The sequence below is a fragment of the Euleptes europaea genome, chromosome 6 (assembly GCF_029931775.1).
Source record: "Euleptes europaea isolate rEulEur1 chromosome 6, rEulEur1.hap1, whole genome shotgun sequence".
Classification (NCBI taxonomy): Eukaryota; Metazoa; Chordata; class Lepidosauria; order Squamata; family Sphaerodactylidae; genus Euleptes; species Euleptes europaea.
The window spans coordinates 23,952,585-23,974,819 of NC_079317.1; the positions used below are offsets into that span (position 1 = coordinate 23,952,585).

Below are 22,235 nucleotides of genomic sequence, written 5' to 3' on the forward strand. Positions count from 1 at the left end.
ACTGTTAGTGCACTAAAAAAAACCTGTGTGGGTGCTCCTGTGTATATTGAGACATCTTGTGTCCCACTTCCTAATAAAGAACTCACGATAACTAGGCTTTTGGCTGCAGAAACTTTATGGATTAGTCAACAAACTGATTATCAGTAAGGTTAAGTTGTGTATTTCCAGCTTTGCAAATGGGTTTTCTTATACTGGCTTTTTATTGATGTCTTGCTCGGAATTTTGGTGCAATTTGACCCTTTAATTATAAAAGGCTTCTGATCCCTGGCCTACTGGCATCTGGTCTATATTAATTGGTCTGTACCATATTTACCATAGTTTCCTTGGTTCTTTTTTTGAAGGTCAGCCATGAAGCTTAAAAGAGGAAATAAGTTTAAGACCTCATCGAAACTGAAGCAAAAAGGCATCCAAGTAACAGGGCAATGGAAACCTATTGAGATCGACCCAAATCTTTTTGCCGATGAGCAGCTTGGTGGCTTAGTATGTTTTGAAGAACTTACAGATTATAAACTGGTGTCTTCCTTGAAAGTGGGAGAAGAAACCAAGACGAGAAAACCCAATAGTGAGGAGGAGGAGGAAGATCCTGTGAAGACAGAGAGCCCCGTTCTTAAAAAGAAGAGAAAGAAAGAGAAGAATCTGGGACAGGAGGCCAGGGGAGACACCGCACTGAACACAGAGGATCAGGCAACCGAGTGGGAAGATGCTGTCGTTAGCCAAGTTGAAAGTGATGTGGGAGCTGCGACAAGCCTAAAAAGAAAACAGAAAAAGAGAAAACGGAAGAAAGCATGTTCTCCCCAAGACGTACACACCACTACTTCTAAAAAGGCGAAAAACTGGACAGCGGAAGTTCTGTCTGCCTCGTCGGATCTCCAAGTAGACATGTCCACGTGGAAAGGTCTCTTTGTTCCTGCCCCTGTTCTTCGGGCACTGAGTGAATTAGGGTTCAGTGCTCCAACTCCTATTCAGGCTCTGGCTCTGCCTTCTGCCATTCGAGACAGCATGGATGTCCTTGGTGCTGCGGAAACAGGTACAATCTCATGCTGCTACCCTGTCCCTTGCAAACCGTGTGTATATGTTCCACACATCCATGAGCCTGTTACTCTCCAGTCAGGGGGGAGGCAGGATAATGTAGTAAATATCAATGTTCATTTCTTAAAAACACACAAGACACAAACTACCACATCTTCAGAACTTCAATAATGACATCTGTTTCTTCTCTTTCTTGCCCCCAAGTGCCACTATGACCTTAGGCAGATGATGAGAGGGAGGGCACCTTGGCCATCTTCTGATCATGGAATAGGGGTCACTGTGGGTGTGTGGGGTAGGTAGTTGTGAATTTCCTGCATTGTGCAGAGGGTTGGACTAGATGACCTTGGGGGTCCCTTCCAACTATGATTCTATGGTTATGTCTTAAAGAGGCAGTAACATGTAAGCAAGCAAATGCAAAACTTACTATTTGCTGTCTTTTACAAGCACACCTCAAACAGGGGGCTCATCAGGTGCAGAATGTCAGCATATGGAGAATGTCAGCTTTTCTTTTCTTTTTTTGGTAATGAAGCAGGTGTGTAAATAAGCTTGACCATTTTAAATCGGGGCCTGGTGAAATCTACTGAGCAGGCCCTCAGTGGTGAAGGCTATGGTGTTCTGCACAGCTTTCTCAATCTGCTTTGGGTAGCAAAAATAGAAAAAAGGGTTTGTGGCTCAGCGGTGGAGCTTTGCGGGTTGGCATTTCCAGGTTCAGTCCCTGGCGTCTCCCTGGTGGCAGGAGTTATGGAAAGACTTTCTCTGCCTGAAACCCTGGGGAGTTGCTTCCAGTCAGTACTGAACTTGAAGAAGTAAAGGGCTGATTTGATCTAAAACATCATCATCATGTCCATCTTCTAATTTTGTAATGAATAGTGTAGTATGCCTAATTGTCTGGATGTTCTTTACTGGACCTTGTGTTGAACACATGAAGCTGCCTTATATTGAATCAGACCCTTGGTCCATCAAAGTCAGTATTGTCTACTCAGACCGGCAGCGGCTCTCCAGGGTCTCAGGCAGAGGTCTTTTACATCACCCACTTGCCTATTCCCTTTAACTGGAGATGCCAGGGATTGAACCTGGGACCTTCTGCATGCCAAGCAGATGCTCTGCCAGTGAGCCACAGCCCCTCCCATTCTGTTGGGACTTGCTGATCACTACCCCCCCCCCCATTTTCTCAATTTCTTTAATTGACAAGATAACAAGAGTTTTAGGTCTGAGGTTCAACAAATGGGGGGGGGGAGCTTGATGCCATTTGCACCTGCAGGATCGTGCCCTTCCTCCTTCCAAGGCTTGTTTCCCTCAGCCAGACATATTTCAAATTTTGGAGTGGAGGGGGAATTACAGATTGCCTAGAGGAGCATTGGCGGGAGAAGGCTTAGCCCCCTACCCAGTCGCACACACTGAGCAGCTTCTTGTTCCCTGCAAATGTTTCCCCTCATGCCCCAGATTAGTGCTAAAAGGGAAACATATGGAGGAGGATCCCTTACTTTTCTTGGAACATCTAGTTCCATGCTCAAGTCAAGGAGTTAAATGTGTGTATTGGGTGTCTTTATATAGAGGAGAAAGTTGATTAGAGCAGTAAGTTACGACACGGTTTTTCTTTAAAATGGTATATGATCTTGTCTAAAACAGCAAAAATGACAATTCTGACCCCTATGGGTTTGTTTTACATCCTACTGAGTGAGGTTAGCAAAAGTAATTGGATTTTCTATTTCCCAAAAAAAAAAAAAAAGGTTCTCTTCATTATTGGCAAGAATACAAGAAATAAACTCTGTGCACCTGGGCTTTTAAAAAAATGGTGCTCCTTTTTTAACTCTCAGAAGATGCTAGAAGCCTTTGTTGTGTTCAGCAGATTGAAATGGCTGCTCTTTTGTAAAAACAAAACAAAAAAAACCCCTAGAAGTTCTGAGAATCACAGATAGTTTCCTGGCCCCTTGGTGGTCTTTGGACCCCAGCATCCTGAGAGAGGGTGTGTACAGTTCCACAGTACAGCAGTTGGGATACTTTCCTTTGGGCACCCTCTGTGGTTGTGTCTCTTTTTGTATCTTTTGTTTCTCTGCAAGCAGTCCGTTAAAGCAGGCCGGTCATGATGTTTGTGTGTGTGTGTTTTAGGAAGTGGAAAGACGCTCGCTTTCGCAATTCCAATGATCCACTCCATCCTGCAATGGCAAGCAGCGAAAGGTTTGGCAAGTGAAAGTGACGGTACCCTTGAAGAAGCAGCAGGTAGAGAGGATGATTTGCCAAGCTTGGAAGTGACTGAGGAAGCAGAAGGCCTGAACCCTGATGGGAGCGAGGCTAGTGGTACCGTTGCTGAGGATGACGAATCTCCGGCAACAGGCTGCGTGAAGGTGTCGGAGGATATGGAATCAGATTTGGGTGCCAAGAAACATGATGTAAAGAAAAGCAATCCTCTTCTGGGATTGGTCCTAACTCCTACAAGGGAATTGGCAGTCCAAGTCAAACATCATATTGATGCAGTGGCCAAGTACACAGGTATGTCCGTTGCTGGCATTGCATTTTGCCTCATTTGCGAGCTGCATATGAAATTGCTAACTTTGGCTCCATTTCTGTGCAGGCTTCAGTTTTGATAGTATAATGGTGGCTGAGCTGTGTGTTGCTACAGAGAAAGCGCAGAGTGTGATCAGTAGGGTTGCCAGGGCCACCAAGGCCATTGGTGGAGGAAGGGGGTGGGGGTGGGATCTTACCAGGCTTAAAATGAAGCCTAGGCCTCGACGTCTCCTGTGCTATGACGGCACTTTCAGAAGTGCCGTCATCACGTCAACGACAGTGAAAGATGCTCTGGTATTTGGGCAAAAATTCTATGGTAGAAGCTGTTTTTACCATAGAGTTTTGCCCAGATACCAGAGTGTCTCCCCTGTCGTCGCATGCGTGATAACATCAGTTCCGGATGTGACATCATTACACTGGTGATGTCAAGGCCTAAGCCTCATTTTAAGCCTGATAAGTCCCCCGCTGGCCTGCTGGATGGTTCCAGGAGGAGCGGGCCCAAAGTGGGGGATCCACCACCTCCTGTGGGGGTCTGACAACCCTAGTAATCAAGGCCACCCACCAATTTAGCTGCCTCAGAATCTCACTTTTCATTTTAGAAAAATGAGTTTTCTAGTCCTCATGGTATGGCTGTGATGCTTAAAAAACACTGACAATGCATACTGAGGTTTAGATTCCTGTTATTTGTGTGTGCCTTGTTCTGGGGAGAGGGGAGGGTTGCTGGTGGTAGTTTTCTCATTTCGTTTTTACTTTGAGTAAGATTTGAGATTAAGGCCTTAGTGCATTTGGAGAATTTTCTGGCCAGTGAACAACACGTTTCCAGACAAGAAGCAGCAGCTTACAAAACATAATAAAAACAAAACATTAAAAGGTGTTAATTAAAACTGTGCAAGTGTGTAAAACACAAATCATTAATCAGTTGTGCAACATCTGTGCTTCAGTAGCATAAGAAACAGAGCATATAAGTAAGAAAATAAGCAACAAATAGAGGGAGAACCAAGTGAAGGACCAAAGCTTTTTGTTGGCCTAGAACAGTGATACCGAATGTGGTGCCCATGGTAGTGGCCAAGGTGTTTCATGGTGCCCATTTGCTTCTCCCCCAAAGCATCTTATCCCCAAACAAAGAGCCAGGCTGGCTTTCCTCCACTTCATTGCAAGAACAGAACCCAGAAGCAACAGTCGTCCTAGTAGGAGGTGCTTGGTTTGCAAATTCCCAGCATTTTGTGACTATCCCCAGTACCCATTGGCAGCCATTTTGTGACTGGCCCCAACCCTCCATGGCAGCCATTTTGTCAGGGCAGCCGTTCCGTCCTCTCAAAATTCTAAAAGTTGTCCACGAGCTCAATATGGTTGGTTGGGGACGCTGGTCTATAAATACCTACCGTACAAGAGAAAAGGTTTTTTAAATTGGTGCTGGCAAATGAAGGTCTCTTCTGTGGCCTGAGTAGTGTCAACATGCAGCCTGATCCCATGTATGTTTCCTCGAGAAGTTCCCATAGAATTTACCTCATGAATAAATATTCATAGGATAGTGTGGTACCTTGAGTTCTAGCATCCAGCCCAGTGCCAGACTTAAAGATACTAACGCTAATTTGGAAGTGGTTCTAGAACTTCCATTTCTGGTGTGAGGCTCTTTTGGGTTATTGGTGGCTCTGGAGCGACAGTTGTAAGCTTCCTGAGCGTTTCGGTATGAAGAACAGCCCTCCATTCCAGAAGTGTTTGTTACTATCAGGCTGTACTGTTCCTTCTGGTACTTGTCAGCGAGTGTAGAACAGAACAGATCTCTTTCAGTGTTTGTAGCTCCGGGAAGCATTTTGCTTTAAGGCTTTCTTTGAATTAAAGGAATGTTTGGTGACACGACAGATCTTGCAGGCTCATTCTCTGAGGAGCTGGTTCACTGATTTCTTGCGGGGCGGTGAACTGTGTCATTAGTTTGCTTTTATGCTGTGAAATATTACACATTTTAGGATGGCGTGTACCTTAAGACAATGCTACAGGACATTAATGTCATGCCAAACTGTGCTTTTCAGATATTAAGTCAGCCCTTCTTGTTGGTGGGATGGCTTCTCAGAAGCAGCAGCGAGTCTTGAAAAGGAAGCCAGAAATCATTGTCGCAACCCCAGGGCGCCTGTGGGAGCTGATTCAGGAGAGGCATCCGCATCTCTCAAGCCTCCGGCAGCTCAGGTATTCAGAAGTTTTTCAAAAATGACACACTTCTCTAACAAAGCCGTGGCTACTTTATTACTGTGGACCCTTGCCTGTACTGCAGTGCTTACTACGTGAGCAGTTCGGAATGGTTTAGGATTGGCACCTTTGCTGAAAGTTAATCGTTGCCGCATTTAGGATTGGGGATAGCAATGAACATAGTAACCAAAATGTTTATTGTTGTGCTTAGATCGATGGGCTCAAGGCATTTTATTCTCACAACAACCCTGTGAGGTTAAGATGAAAGAAATTGTCCTGAGAGCTCCCTGGCAGAGTGGGGATTCAAACTTGCCTCTCCCAGATTCTCGTCTGACACTCTAACCACTTCACCACATTGGTTCTCACTTGGCCAAGTTTATCTTCTGAGACTTTCTACAGACTGAATTTCCTTCATTTCTTATTTGTCTTGATTGTGATTTTGTGATAATGTTCAAGCAGTACATTTGCAGGCTTCGAGAATTGTTGTGTGTATGTTTTAAACATCATTTTATTTATCATCAGTATATCTAATTATCAACATGACTCCATCTGTGGATACTTAAATCTGGAGATTGGGGCCATGTACAGACAAGAGGGATCTTTCTACAAACCTGAAAAAAGCCCTGAAATCTTTACAAGAAAAGTGCAGGGGCGGGTTAAAAAACCCCAAATTAATAGAAGCAATGCCCATAGCTTTAAGAAACAAATTCCCTCAGTGGAGGTTGTGCCAGTTGCTAGGCAGCCACAACAGTATTGTCAGTTTTCAATCCTTGGTTTTTGTCAGTGAAAGGCAAGAAGACAGGTCTTCAAGCAAAATCTTAGTTCTGTAGGTCATTCCCAAGGAGCTCAAGGTGGCAAACACGACTCTCTTTCCCCCCATTTTATTCTCCCAGCAAGGTAGGTTAGGCTAAGAGACACCTACTGGCCCAGCATCACTCAATGAACTTCATGGCAGAGTGAGAATTTGAACTCAGGTCTCCCCAGTCCTCAACCAACATTTTACACCGCACTGGCTGTCAGTCTCCTCTCATTTACTCTAAGGTCTTGGAGTGTATCAATGGCCACGTTCCCAAAAACTCACACACCACACAGGGGCTCTGTAACTCTGCATGCTGATTCCCACTTGTTCAAGCAGAGTTGTGGCCTGACAGGATCAGCATGTTGCATTTTACCTGCCTTGCATGTTCCCGTGAGCACATCTTCCTTTTGTCGGTCCTGACCCTTCTACCCATCAATTTAATTGTGTCCTAGTGTTATATGAGATAGTATTATGCATCTCTCTAGCCATTTTTCCTGTTTCCTTCATGAGGACTAGAGGTTGGGAGAAAGCTGTTTGCTCAAGGATTCTATATGTTTATGACTTGTGATAAGAGCTGAGCCCCCTGTTAATCAGGCCAAAGCTGGTACACCATCTTCAATATTAGTCTTGCCGATAACTACAGATGTGACTAGCTCAGAAACGCTTTACAAACCTGCCTGCCCACATATATGTAGGTTAGCCATTCAAGGGATAACAACAAAATTATGTAAAACTTCCTTGCCTGGTCAGTTGGAGGTTAGGGATTACAACAAAATTATGTAAAGCTTTCTTGCCTGGTCAGTTTATGACAACCAACTTGCTGTTTGCAGCCCACACCAAAAGATGCTTTGTGCAAAAAAAAAACCCCTCAACAACTCCAGCTCAGAATAAACCATATAGAATGAGCAACTTTGTAGGAAAGGGTTGTGTTTGCTTAGATTTTATGCTTTTTCCAGAAATGCTTTGTTGTGTGGAACTTGGGACAAATGGTGAGCAATGTAAATCTTGCTGAGCTTCAGCCTGTGTTGTTTTAGGTAGATCCATACAGGTTCCCTGTAGCTATCTATTTACTTGCCTGTCTGACTCAGCTAAACAACTGAGGTAGTAAAGCGAGCACAATGCAGTTTGTTTTTGACAAAGTGACTCTTGGTATAATTGCTTTGACTTGTCACGAACAAACAGTACCAGTTCAGTGCCTTCCGCTTTCTGGCTCGGCTCATATTTGAAAGGAAGCTTGAGGGAGTGGCGATCAGCGGTCCAGTTCCTTGTCTATGTCTTGCCAGGGTGTTCACACTCATTGTGCCGAAAAGTTGTCCTTCCCCTTCCAACTGAATGTGTGAATCAGCTCTGAGGGCAATTCTCACTTACATGGTTTTGTACTTGTGTACAGATCCTTGAATAGAAAATCTAAACATCTCTTATCAAATCAAAAGTGTTGCCAGCCCTTCGGACCATCTGGGTCATGTTCATCGAACGTGATATATAGCACATTTATTTTGGGTATCTGTACTTCGCTAGAAGTAGGAATTAGCTTTTAGTATGGTTTGTGCAAAGGATGTCATCCTTTTTCTTGTGAGGTTGGTCTTCTGAAGTGTAGCCAGTTTTAATGTATCTTGAGCAGACTCCTACAAACTGTTTCTTGCCGTCTCCCTGGCAGATGCCTGGTGATAGATGAAGCTGACCGGATGGTTGAGAGAGGACATTTCTTAGAACTCTCTCAATTGCTGGAAATGCTGAACGATTCCTACTATAACCCCAAGCGTCAGACGTTTGTCTTTTCTGCCACCCTGACTCTGATCCATCAGACTCCCACTAGAGTTCTCCAGAAGAAAAAAGCCATGAAAATAGACAGGAAAACCAAGCTGGAGATGCTGATGCAGAAAGTGGGCATCAGGAGCAAGCCTAAAGTGATTGACCTGACGAGAAAAGAAGCCACCGTGGAGACTCTCACTGAGACCAGAATCCACTGTAATGTGGAAGAGAAAGACTATTACCTCTACTACTTTCTGCTGCAGTACCCGGGCAGGACCATGGTGTTTGCAAACAGTATAGACTGCATCAAACGACTAACCGCACTCTTGACCATATTGGACGGCAATCCTCTGCCTCTTCATGCAAATATGCACCAGAAACAAAGACTAAAAAACCTGGAGAGGTTTGCAGAACGTGACCGGTAAGTTTAATGTATAGCAGTAGACTACGTATATGCTGGCCACCAATTAGTTTTCTTGACAGGCTACTTAGCGAAGGGGTAAGGGGTGAACATATGAAGCTGCCTTATATTGAATCAGACCCTTGGTCCATCAAAGTCACTACTCAGACCAGCAGCAGCTCTCCAGGGTCTCAGACAGAGGTCTTTCACATCACCTACTTGCCTAGTCCCTTTAACTTGAGATGCCGGGGATTGAACCTGGGACCGTCTGCATGCCAAGCAGATGCTCTACCATTGAGCCTGGGACTGCAACTCATCCTCTGAAACGGCATACCTCGTTTGCGCTTGTTGTAGATGTCACTTTCTCCATGTACTTTTGACTGTAGGTTTGGGCCAGGCTAGAGATATGGAGGTCTGGGGGGTGGGGAATAAAAAAATCCAGGAAAAAACTTCTTTTCCTTGGGATTTTTTTCCCAATGGAAATTTCGTGTAGCAAAAATAAAGCCTGCGGGCTTTATGTTTGACACCGCAACCCTACAGGATCCATTAATAGTTATCAGCAATAATATTAAACATCAGTACAATCAAATGGATGTACCCATTCTACAACTGAGGCATCCTTAAATACTGAGGCATCATTAAAAGCCCTAGAAAATAAAACAGACCTGCATATCTACAGGTCTTTAGACAGGGAGCCCTCCTTAACATCCTTTGGCAAGCTGTTTCACAGAGTAGGTGCCGTAACGGGAAAGGCTTGTGCTGTGACAGAGGAGGAATGGCAAAAAGTAGCCAGCTAGAGCTGGGATCCCCAGTGTGGTGCCCATGGGTGCTATGGCACTCACCAAACCTTTCCTGGCTTTCACCAAGTGCTTTTAGAAAGTGGGCATGGCTAGGTGGGGCTTTTGCACAGTGGGGCTTCTGACTGGCTGTGTAGATTGAAAGGCATCCTGTTAAACAGAGCTTCTGCCTAAAATTCTGGAGTTACTATTGGAGTTATATATAAGCTCAGTCTCTGACATTGTGTGGTTGACTTTGTCTCCTGGAGCAACCATTTTGTGATTTGCTCCACCTACTGCAAAGAGTTGCCAGGTCCCTCTTCGCCACTGGTGGGAGGTTTTTGGGGTGGAGCCTGAGGAGGGCAGGGTTTGGGGAGGGGAGGGATTTCAATGCCAGAGAGTCCAATTGCCAAAGCTGCCATTTTCTCCAGGTGAACTGATCTCTATTGGCTGGAGATCAGTTGTAATAGCAGGAGATCTCCAGCTAGTACCTGGAGGTTGGCAACCCTACTACTGCAGCAGCCGTTTTGTGGTTGTACCCATCACCCTGTGTCAGAATTCCAAAGGTACCCTTAGGATGAAAAAGGTTGGGGACACCTGAACTAGAGGAATGCAGCTTTCTACCTGCAGTTCTTATTAGTAGGGGTGGAAAGTACCATCAAGACACAGCCAATTTATGGCAACCCTGTTGAGTTTTCAAGGCAAGAGACATTCAGGGATGTTTTGCCATTGCCAGCTTCTTCGTGGTGATCCTGGACTTCCTTGGTGGTCTCCCATCCAAGTACTAACCAGTGCCAACTCTGACAAGATCAGGCTAGCCTAGGCCATGGAGATCAGGGCACTTATTATAAACCTCCTTGATTTATTACAAGCCACATGTTTTTAAATCTGCTGAACAAACTGATTGCAAATGTAATCACTGCTTATTTTGTACACTGTGTCCTTTTCCTGCAAATTATTGAGAGAGTCAAAGAGTAAGCCCGTTGACTGAAATCATATCATAAGCTTACTGGAAATTCGGCCCATGGGCTGTCCAAATATTTTGAAGCCTGTCCTCACGGTCTGGAGAGACATAAAATATTCAAAGGAAGTATTGAGCTGGATCCTATGGAGCCGTTCTGTTATTAGCAGTGCTTTCCTCCCTCATGAGGAGCTTCCACAGATGCCAGAGGCTCCTCCATCACCAGAAGGGCCCCTTCTATCAGCAGAGGGTTGATAGTGTGGGAGGAAAGTAACTGCATTAACTAAAATTAGCTCCCTGTCTAATGAGACTAGGGTTGCCAACTGCCAGGTAGTACCAAGAAAAATAAACCCCTAGTGCTGTATCAAGTCCAGGTAGAAAAACGGCAGCACACAGGCTCACAATAAACTAGAATGAACCACAATCTTTGTTAAGTTTCAATTCTTATCACTATACTTATTGACAATATTCACAACCACATTCAAACAATACACTCACAAGTGTTTCAAAAAAACGATATTCAAAAATCTATAGGTAGCATAGAAGCGAAAAGGGACCAAAGCACTTGCAGTTCCCAATGCAATGGTGAAGCATGATGAAGCTGCAGCAGGGCACAGACTCTTCAACGAATTAGTCACGGTGTGATCATAAAGTAGCATCCAGAACTCACAGCACAAATGCCCGGCTGGCTGAGGCAGTCTTCGCCCCGCAGGCCGGGAGACTCCGGCACAACAACAGATAGATGGGAACGCTTTCCCCGGAATAAGTTCCCGCGTTTTTGCTAGTAAGCTTCGTCAGTCAATATCTCAGCAGATAACAAGTTTTCATTGCCCAACCTACTGGTTCTCTAGCAGGATTCATAAAGAATTCTCCAGCTCAGTTCTCCAGCTTATTCCAGGAAAATTCTTATAGTGATAAGAATTGAAACTTTAAAAAGATTGTGGTTCAGTCCAGTTTATTGTGAGCCTGTGTGCCGCCGTTTTTCTACATAAACTGCCAGGTAGTAGCAGGAGATCTCCTGCTAATTCAATTGAACTCTATGGCATTGAAGTCCCTCCCCTCCCCAAACCCCGCCCTCCTCAGGCTCCGCCCCAAAAATCTCCCACCAATGGCGAAGAGGGACCTGGCAACCCTAAATGAGACCCGGGCCCTGCGGGACTTAGCTCAGTTCCACATAGGGTTGCCAGGTCCCTCTTCACTACCGGCAGGAGGTTTTGGGGGCAGAGCCTGAGGAGGGAGGGGTTTGGGGAGGGACTTCATTGTCATAGAGTCCAATAGCCAAAGCAGCCATTTTCTCCAGGCAAACTGATCTCTATCGGCTGGAGGTCAGTTGTAATAGCAGGAGGTCTCCAGCTAGTACCTGGAGGTTGGCAACCCTAGTTCCGCAGGGCTTGTAAGACAGATGTTCCCCCAGGCCCATGGTTGGGGTAATGACAGCCTGTATATAAACTGGCCTCCTGTTCTTATCCCCTTTGAAACCCAAGTTTAACACAACATTATGGGCGCGAGATAGTTATATAGAAATGCAGGTTTTTAATTGCTGTGATTGTATTCATTAGCCAAAATCAATTTATTGTTTGGATGAAATATTGTATTTTCTGTGGCTGAATTGTTGTATATGTTGGAAGGCATCCTAAGACCAGCTTTGCTGGGAGAGGATGGGGTATAAATTGAGTAAAATAAAATGAACCCCATAGGAATCAGCCCACAAATCCCTGGGATGTTGCACTTATGTGATGCTTCTGTAGAAGTATGCATGTCAATTCCGCACTGTCCTGAAGACAACTGATTCTCTTCCTCGCGAATACAGTATTTTTAGCATTTCGGTAGAATAGACCATTTCAGTGGCCTCAGACTGGAGGAACTCTGCGTGGGATTTCACAGTTTGTCCTGTAACTCGGGGCATGTTTGCATTAGTCATTGACTCTGAGTCAGTGTCTGCTTGAGGCAGCTGTAATGCGCATCTTCCACTGTCATTTCTGAGCACAGCTGAGAGAAGATGCAGGCACAACAATGCTGTGTTTAAAACTGTGCAGGTTTGCAAAAATGGCAAATTCTGTCTCTTTCCACTTCACAGAGCTCTTACCTTCCCCATGATTGCTGTAAAGAAAAATGGGAGCTGTTTGACATTGACTCCAATTTAATGTACAAAGAAAGCGTTCAGAAGTATTGATTATAGTGCAGGCATGCAATGATATAAGGATAGTATTAGCTGGTTGCTTACTTGTGCAGTTCTCCCCTCCTGGTAAAAATACTGAATGGTTAACATCTTTTAATCTTAAGTATTGCAGCCACGTCAAGTACCTTTTCTGGTATTAAATGAAGGGTTTTTTTAAGGGGAGGTTGCCATGTTGAGTCCATATAGACGTCCTAATACCCTGACTATGTATTTCTTAAACCATTTGCCCCATTCCCTTTAAGTGGGGTCTACGTGTCCTCCAATGCCCTTTTAAGTAAAATCCCAGAAGGGAGTTGAAGAATCACAGAATAATGTATATTGTAGAGCAGGAGAAGGTACCCCACAGCATGTATGCCAAATGGCAGCACATCCAGACCTTTTTGCTTGGCACAGTAGCTTCATTCCTCCGCCTCAAAAGCAGGGATGGAGTTAGAATCATAGAAACACAGAGTTGGAAGGGATCACCAGGGTCATCTTGTCCAACCGCCTGCACGATGCAGGGAATTCACAACTACCTCCCCCTCACACCCCTAGTGACCCCAACTCCATGCCCAGAAGATGGCAAAAACAATCCTCCAGGATCCCTGGCCTGGAGGAGAATTCCTTCCCAACCCCAAAATGGCAATGGGCATTACCATGGGCATGGAAGAAAGGGCCACGAGAGCCAAACGCCGACACAACCCTTCCTGCCCTCCCCCTTGTGATCTGCTTCAGTTCTCCAGCCAAGAACCATTCTGTCCCATAACTGTAACTGTTTTGAGTTGTGCATCCCGGTTGTAGATGAAGATGTGGTAGATGAAGTGGCACAGTTTGAGGGGGAGAGGATTTCTTTTCACATAGTCTTTTAATAGCCTGTTGGGGTCGATCATGATCCTCGGTGTATAGTTAGGAGCCAAAGTAAAATACTCTCTTCTTTGAGTAGGTTCTCTTCTCTTTCCTCAAGAATCCTTGTAACATTTATCTTCATTGTACATGTGAGGTATTTACAAGCTCTGCAGCTGGTGATTTTTCACATGGCCTGGTCACCTTGTGAAGGGAGCATTTCTAACTTTGTGGAACGGACTGCTCAGCTCTCTCCATTTTTGCCCTTTCAGCTGCGTCCTCCTCACAACCGACGTTGCCGCTCGTGGTCTCGACATCCCTAATGTGCAGCACGTCATTCATTACCAGGTACTCTTATCCTCCCAAAACGTACTTTTTGTCTCTGTTTAGCAAATTGAGTAAAACGTGAATAACTGAAAAAAGAGAATGGGTTTTATACAAGGGTAGAGCCCAAACCACTCCACTGGGCATACCCGTGAGCTCTAGGGTTGCCAACCTCCAGGTAGCAGCAGGAGTTCTCCTGCTATTACAACTGATCTCTAGCCGATAGAGATCAGTTTGCCTGTAGAAAATGGCTGCTTTGGCAATTGGATTCTATGGCATTGAAGTCCCTCCCCTCCCCAAACTCCTCCCTCAAGCTCGACCCCTAAAACCTCCCGCCGGTGACGAAGAGGGACCTGCAAACCCTAGTGCACTCCAGCCTTGAAGGTGGCAGGGAAGCATCAGGCAAGGCCTTGACTGGGCCGAGGTTTCCTGCTCATCTTGTGTGCCTCTTTACATGCCAAATTTGTCTGCCAGAGAGGCACAGGTGTTTAAAGGGACTGGAGCACCTTTCCTGTGAGGAAAAGTTAAAGCATCAGGGACTTTTTAATTTAGAAAAATGATGGCTGGGTGGGGGGCAGGGCTTGAGAACGTTAGAGGGTTGTAAAATTATGCATGACAAGGAAAAAGCGGATTGATAGAATATTTTTCTCCATCTCCCAAAATACTAGAATACTAGAGGCACCTGGTTGGCCACTGTGTGACCAGACTGCTGGACTTGATGGGCCTTGGTCTGATCCAGCAGGGCCTTTCTTATGTTCTGTTTCTAAAATTTGACCTTTTGGGAAGCTAGGATTCTTGGGGGGTTGAATTTTGCGGCCCGGTTGAATTCTGTGTTGTTTTTTCTGTGCTTGCACAGAGTTGCGGTCGATGACACACATTCCCCGATCGCCAAGGGCGTCAGCTTTTCCTCTGAAGCAAAATGCTCTGTCTCTGAACAAAGGCACACTGTGATGTAGAAGCAGTTGCGGGGAAGGTGTGAAGGTGCTTTCTGGGAAGGTGACATGCTGTTCTTTCTTGGCAGACTCTGTCCTGTCTCCATGGAAATGCTAATCTCTTGTGTTTTTGCAGGTTCCTCGAACTTCCGAAGTCTACGTGCACAGGAGTGGCAGGACGGCTAGAGCCGCCAGCGAGGGCCTGAGCTTGCTGCTGATTGGCCCGAGCGATGTGATGAATTTTAAAAGGATTTACAAGACATTGGCAAAGAGCGAAGAGCTTCCCTTTTTTCCGGTGGAAATGAGATACATGACTGCTATCAAGGTAAAAAATTGTCTTTTTCAGCTCAGTGCCTTAGTTCAGCTACAACACGTTTCACAGTTTTTTTAGCGGGCCGAAGAAAGGTCAACGTTACACTTGTCGAATTGGGAATCCTGGTCAGAGAATTCCAGACAGGAAACCATGTTAGGCTGTAGAAGCAAAACAAGACAAGAGTCTAGTGACCCCTTAAAGCAGTGGTTCCCATAGTGGGCAGTACCACCCCTGGGGGGCAGTGGGATTACCTAGGGGGGTGCTAGAGGTGGGCCCCTTCAACTCTGTTGTTCACTAATTTACAATAGCTCAAGCTACGGCACCATGCTGGCAAATTTGGTGGAAACTATCAGAATTTTTTTTCCAGACTTTGAAGAGCTGGTACCACTGGATAAAGTTCATCAGTTTTGTTGAATAAATTCCAACTAAAAAGTTTTAATTTGATTTTGAATAGATGTGCAATTAATTGTTACTGTTTTGAAATTTTATTGTTATCTTCTTTAGTGAGTCATGCAAACCCCTATTTTGAATAATGCTTAGAATCATAGAGTTGTCAGGGACCACCAGGGGCATCTAGTCCGACCTCCTGCACAATGTAGGAAATTCACAACTACCTCCCTCCACACCCCCAGTGACCCCTACTCCATGCCCAGAAGAAGGCCAAGATGCCCTCCCTCTCATCATCTGCTTAAGGTCATAGAATCAGCATTGCTGACAGATGGCTTTTTATAGGGTAGGGTAGGGGGCGCTGGGGTTGAGTTTGTGGAACCAAGGGGCAGTGGCCCAAAACGTTTGGGAACCACTGCCTTAAAGACTAACAAAAGTTATTCCAATAGAAGCTTTTCTTCAGTCAGATCTCACTTCATCAGACGCATCTGGCCGGCAAAAGCTTATGCTGGAAAAGATTTTGTTAGCCTTTATGGTGCCACTGAACTCTTGATCAGAGAGTATCTGTGATCTAAAACAGCACTTCAGCCTACAATAGCTGATGCTGTGCCAAATTTTGGTGCGACTTCCAGTTTATAAAAATGCCTGCTCTAGACTACAGGGTGCCCTGGAAAGTTTAAAACATAAAAAGAAGGAAGGAAAAGTGTTTGTATCTGTTTTCCAAAACCACAGGGGTCCCTAAATTAGTTTTGTGGTATTGAAGAGTTGGTTGGTAGGGAGGAATTGCTCCAATTGGAACTTGGCAGTATTATCCTTCTATAATAGATGCAGTCGGGGTGCAAGCCAGATTTTGGTCTAATTGATCAGGATATCTTGTTGAACTTTTTGTACTAAACAGGCTGCAATCTTAACATTTTCTTGTAAGTAAACCCTATTGAATAAAATGGGACTTACTTCCAAGCAAACCTGGTTGAGATTGCCCCTCTCATTCCCCGTTGCTATGAAAAATGAATGTGTAAAACGGTGTCTAGGGGAAGTGCTGCGTCTCAGTGGGAGAGTGCATGTGTTGCATGGTGAAGATCCCAGGTTCAACCCCTAGTATCTCCAGTTCAAAGGCTATCAGGTTGCAGATGCTCGGAATGAACTTTCCCTGCGACTCGAAGCAGACAGTGTTGAGCTGGAAGAACCAGTTGTCCAATTAAGTGTTGTGTTGCTTGTGTATTCATAGGGTTCATACAGTGTAGCACTTGGATTACTCTCTTCAGGCTGTTACAGGTTGGTTCTGAATTAAAGATTTGCTTTTCCTTTTGTCAAACACTACTTCCATTAAGTTGGATAAGAGATGTTTTTAAAAATGTTCATCTCTTTTTTAGCTCTTAGAAGCCAGGGAGCCATAAGACCCACCAAAGACACTATGCAGTCTCCATTAAGGGGGGGGGGGAGAGAATTACACGAGGATGCTAAAATTAAAGTTGTTTTGAATGTGTAGTTTTAAGTATTTAATTGCAGGTAATGAATGATTTCTGAAATTAATGTTTCTTTTCTTTGGCTGCTTAAGAATTCGGATCGTTCATTACCCTGATGTCATTCCCAGTGCTTTAATAATTCAATCTCTTCATGTGACCTGTCAGAGAAGTTAAATCAGCATGCCCAATATACAGCATTCTGTTACAGCATTCACCAGCCAGGTGCTTCCAAAGGAGCCCACCAGAAGAACAAGAGAAATAGGGATGGCCCTCTCCTGTTCTTTGGTCCTCTTCATCTGGTATCCAGACACATACTCTGAATGCAGAGGTTCTGTGAGCTGTCATGGCTAGTAGTCATTGATAGACCCATCCTCCATGACTTTATCTAATCCTTTTTTAAAAACTATGTACCTGAGTAGCCTTTGCCACATCTTGGGTACTGAATTCTGATAATTATGCATTGGATGAACACTGTAAGAACATACGAAGAATCCTGCTGGGTCAGACCAGTGGTCCCTGAAATCCAGCATCCTGTTTCACACAGTAGCCACCCAGTTGTCCTGAAGGGCCAACAAACAGGGTATAGACACCAAGGCCTCTGATGTTGCCTCCTAGTACTGGCATTAGGAGGTTTACTGCTTCTGTCTTTGGAGGTTCTTTCTTATGTGCCCTAGATCTACTGCTGGTCAGCTTCATTTGGTGAATTGTAGAGTTACATATATCTGTATATGGTGTTGCTTTATATTGTCAGACCGTTGGTTTCTTTACTGAATTCTCTGAGGGACAGCAGCTCTCTAAAGGCATTTCCCTAGGACCTGAGGTCCTTTAACTGGAGAAGCCAGGGATTGAACCAGGGATCTTCTGCAAGTACCTCTCCAGAATTGCTTCCTTCCATTTTATTTATTTATTTAATTAATTTATACACCGCACCCTTTCCCCACAGGGGACTTGGTTGGCTTACAACATACTACTTTTTTACCGTGCCTGCTTTTTTCATATGTTCTCAGTGCCCCAACCTTGTCATACTTTTCTATAAATCTCTAAGGCTGGGCTTTTGAATTGTGCTGTTCTGAGTGCCCACATTCTGACTCTGCAGGGCACAAAAGAACTGATTGTCATAGAATGCCACTGTGCTTTGTTGCAGGAGCGGGTGAACTTGGCACGACAGATTGAGAAGGTGGAGTATTTCAGCAGCCGAGCAAAACAGCACAATTCTTGGCTGCAGCAAGCCGCAGATGCTCTTGAGCTGGATCTGGATGATGCGGACCTCATAGGCAAGTGGGGGTTATTACATGGTCAAGGGAGGGAGTGGGGGGGATTACGAGGAAGAAGGAATCACATGCATATCGGCCAAAATGCATAGATGCATGCAACAGCCCAGGTTACTCCCACATGAGAATTCTGGTCTGTCTCCATATCTGGGTCTAAAATACGTTCTGAGAATGTATATGCATGTTTGGTTTTAAGACATAAACTCTAATCAGACTCAACAAGAGCCAGTTCAGATGTTTAGAAAATGCACATGGGTACCAATCACTGTAGAATGCAGGGAATCTAATCTCTGAATGCTTTGTTATGCAAATGGAGAGCTCATGGATTCTAACTTGCTGTGATTCCCAGAATTCCAGAGTGCTATCATGGAAGTGACTGGTCTGAAATCTCTGGGCTCTTGGATCATGAGTGGCACTGCCCTGCTGGACCATTCTTATGACCATATAGCTCTACAGTCAAGCCAAATCTATTGTCTGTCTAGTCCCAGTACAGACTGCTCCAACTGGCAGCAGTTCTCCAAGTTCTGAGGCAAAGATCTTTCCCAGCCCTGCTCTTAGAGACATTTTTAAACTGGATTAAATGTGGGATCCTTCCGCACGCGAAACATGTACTCTTCCTTGGAACTATGGTCATCCCCTACTTCTGTGCTCAGAAGTAACATCCGATCCAACCTTGCATTTTTTAACCCAGAGCTGTAGGGGACTGGACCTGGGATGTAGTGTAGTGGTTAAGAGCTCTAATCTGGAGAACTGGGTTTGATTCCCCACTTCTACATATGAGCGGTGGGACTCTAATCTGGTGAACCGAATTGTTTTATGTTGCTCCAGAAGGTCGGACCAGAACCAATGGGTTGAAATTAAATCAAAAGAGTTTCCGTCTAGACATTAGGAAGAATTTTATAACAGAAACTGTTAGAACTGTCTAGCAGTTCCTCAGTGGAACAGGCTTCCTTGGGAGGTGGTGAACTCTCCTTCCCTGGAGGTTTTTAAGAAGAGGCTAGATGGCCATCTGTCAGCAATGCTGATTCTATAACCTTGGGCAGATCACGAGAGGGAGGCACCTTGGCCATCTTCTGAGCATGAAGTATGGGTCACTGGGGGTGTGGGGGGAAGGTAGTTCAGAATTTCCTGCATTGTGCAGGGGGTTGGACTAGATGACCCTGGTGGTCCCTTCCAACTCTTATGATTCTATGAACCGGGTTTGATTCCCCTCTCCTCCACATGAAGCCTGCTGGGTGACCTTGGGCCAGTCACAGTTCTCTCTGAACTCTCAGCCCCACCTACCTCACAAGGTGTTTGTTGTGGGGAGAGGAAGGGAAGGCGATTGTAAGCTGGTTTGAGACTCCTTAAAGGTAGAGAAAATTGGGGTATAAAAATCAACTCTTCTTCTTCATCTTCCACTTGCAAAATGTGCTGATCATTACGTATTGATGAAAAGTTCACCCCACTGCTATGAAAAGTACACCGACCACTATTTTAGGAATCTGAGTTATTTTAGTAACTTGCTACATTTAGTAACTCAATACCTTGTGTACTTCCAAGGAAGGACCGTCTACCTTTCCACATCTCCCTGTGTATCATCTGTTTACTCTCTCACCACCTGGGGTGTCCCGCCTGGCATTGACCAGAGCCCTGGCCTTCCCCATCATGGCTCCAGCTCTGTGGAATGGTCTCCTTGGAGGAGAGGGGGTCCCCCTCCCTGGAGATCTTCAGGAGGCGCTGCCAGGCCTGCCAGTTTGCCAGGGCTTTTGAGGGGGTTTGAATGGTAGGCGTCTTTTATGAGGGGAGGGGGAGACACTTGGGGCCCTCTATTTTATGTTGCTTTTAACTGAAAGTATTTTTAACTATTATCGTAAGCCACCTTGAACCATGAGGAAAGGTGGGGTATAAATGTTTTACTAAATAATACTCAGGAATAGTTTTTGATACTTTTGGTGTCATTTCCTTTTCTTTTTTAAAAAAATAAATAATTTTAAATGTGTGACTGTAGGAGGCCGGCCCGATGAGGAAGAAGAGAGTCAGAAACAGAAGATGCTGAAAGGGATGAAGAAGCATCTGAAGCATTTGCTGTCCCAGCCAGTCTTTAAAAATTTTATGAAGACCAAATACCCAACCCAGTCTGGAAAACTGCTTTTGCCTGACCTTTCCGAGATGAGTTCACAGTCTGCACTGGGTGCCGTGTCAAAAGCACAGAGGAAGAAGAAGAAGATGAAGCAAAGTGAGGACATCTGATAGGAGTTGTGGGGAGCCCAGATAAAGAACCCTTATTTCTCCCTCTTAGCCACCAAGTGCTTTGAGTACCTTTCTAAACATACTTGCCCTGGAATGGTTGTCACCCCCTACCCCTGTCACTTCTCCCACGTACTGCTCTCAGTAGATACAAATACAGTTCTGCCCATGTGGTTCTTCCTGGTTTATGTTGGCTTTGGATCCTCACTACTACAAACAGAGGAATTTACAGAAATTGATCTTTCCCATCTTTCCCCAGCACGCACACACACACACACACACACACACACACACACACACACACACACACACACACCCCACTGTGCTCCCCATAAAGCTGTGGCCAAGGGTCAGGGGATCCTCCAAAACAGTATAGCACAGAGGACTGTAGCAAGTAGGTGAGAGTGGCTCAAGCTGCCCTCCCCCCCTCATTTTTGTAGGGGCTTTTGCTCCATTAACTGAGTCTGCTCTGCTGTTGCATGGGGTGGGGGGAGTCCAATACCCCCCTTCATTTGCCGAAGCCTCTTAAGCTACATGGCTTGTTCTCAAGGCTCTCATGTCCTTCAGTAGCTGCTTTACAGAGACTGCAGGGGGGAAGCTGGAGAAGTTTCCATTTATGCAAACTCCCTTCATTTGCAGAAGGTTGGATCCAGGCCATTATACCCCGATAATATCCAGCCTCTGGTGAATGAGATGCTTGTATGTCATGTAAACACATCATCCGGAAGAATCGAAAGGGGAAAACCTGCTCAGTCTGAGAGCCAGAAGCAAGCTGGCACAGGTATATGTAGAAGGGATCTCATTTATTATGAGAGAAGAATATCACTCCTTTGAAGCATGGAACTGTCCATGTCAGTTTTGAAAAATATCGAGCCTTTATGTCAGCATATGAAGTTTATGTACCGCTGGTTTAGAATGCTTCAGCCATGTTTTCTTCTGGAGAGAGGGGAAGTTAAAATACAGCATGGAAAGAAATTGGAGTGTTCACTACGTAATACTGAGGATGTACCTTTGACTTGGCTCGTGGAAATCTTTATTAAAATATTTTTTTATGTTGGAATGCGGCTTACATGAATATTCATTATCAGAAAATGCTTGACATTCCTCTGCAAAGGTGACCAATGTAAAAAGAAGTTCTGGGAAGGGTTAGATGTAGTCCCAAACGCAACATCTTGGTTTTCTTCCTCCTAACATCTCTCAGCCACCATTACACCTTTGCTTCTCTGATGTCTCATTGCAATCAGAATAACGTAAATTACACATTTTTTTCACCTCAGCCTAATTTGTCTGCTACTAGTAAGAGTATTTTTATTTATTTACAATTGTATCCTTCTGTTTCTTCAAGGAGCTCGGGGGAGTGTACGTTGCTCTCCTCTCCTACATTTTATTCTCCCAACAACCCTGCAAGGCAGGCTCGGTTGAGAAAGAGTAGCTTCTATCCAGACTAGCGTTTCTGCAGGGGCATGGGTTTCTGCCTGTGTAGTGCAACTTTCTCCCTGCAGCAGTACAAAATGACCGCTGAAATTCATTTCCTGGAGGACAGGAGACCCCCAGCAGCAGGCTTTCAGGCTGCTGGAGGTGGGTAGGGAAACCACTGTGGGTGGAAATCCTTGCACCCATGGAAATGCTAGTCTGTATCCAAGTCAAAGACTGGCTGAAGATCACCCAGTTTGCTCCGTGGCAGCGTGTGGGTTTGAACCTGTCGTCTCCCAGACCCTAGCCCCAGTACATTGTAACCATTACACCACACCAGCTCTCTCATTTTGCTGTTCTGCAGCTGATCTTGGTTCTCCAGGGACACTATTTCCAAACAAGCCAGGATTAAGCCAAGATACCTGCATCCAGACATAAGGACTAACCACTGCTACTACAAATTTATTTATTTATTTTTCATATTTATAGTCTG

The 22,235-nt window shown here is 45.0% G+C and overlaps 1 protein-coding gene across 1 annotated transcript; it reads left to right on the forward strand.

The window, feature by feature from the left end:
• The first annotated feature begins 344 nt into the window (after window positions 1-344).
• Window positions 345-20,332, forward strand: DDX24 (DEAD-box helicase 24). The gene is made up of 8 exons (XM_056850765.1): window positions 345-1,027; window positions 3,139-3,519; window positions 5,565-5,718; window positions 8,175-8,690; window positions 13,680-13,755; window positions 14,800-14,988; window positions 17,974-18,103; window positions 20,091-20,332. The coding sequence occupies exons 1-8, from the start codon at window positions 349-351 to the stop codon at window positions 20,330-20,332; spliced, it is 2,367 nt and encodes a 788-aa protein (XP_056706743.1). The 5' UTR covers window positions 345-348.
• Window positions 20,333-22,235: the final 1,903 nt, after the last annotated feature.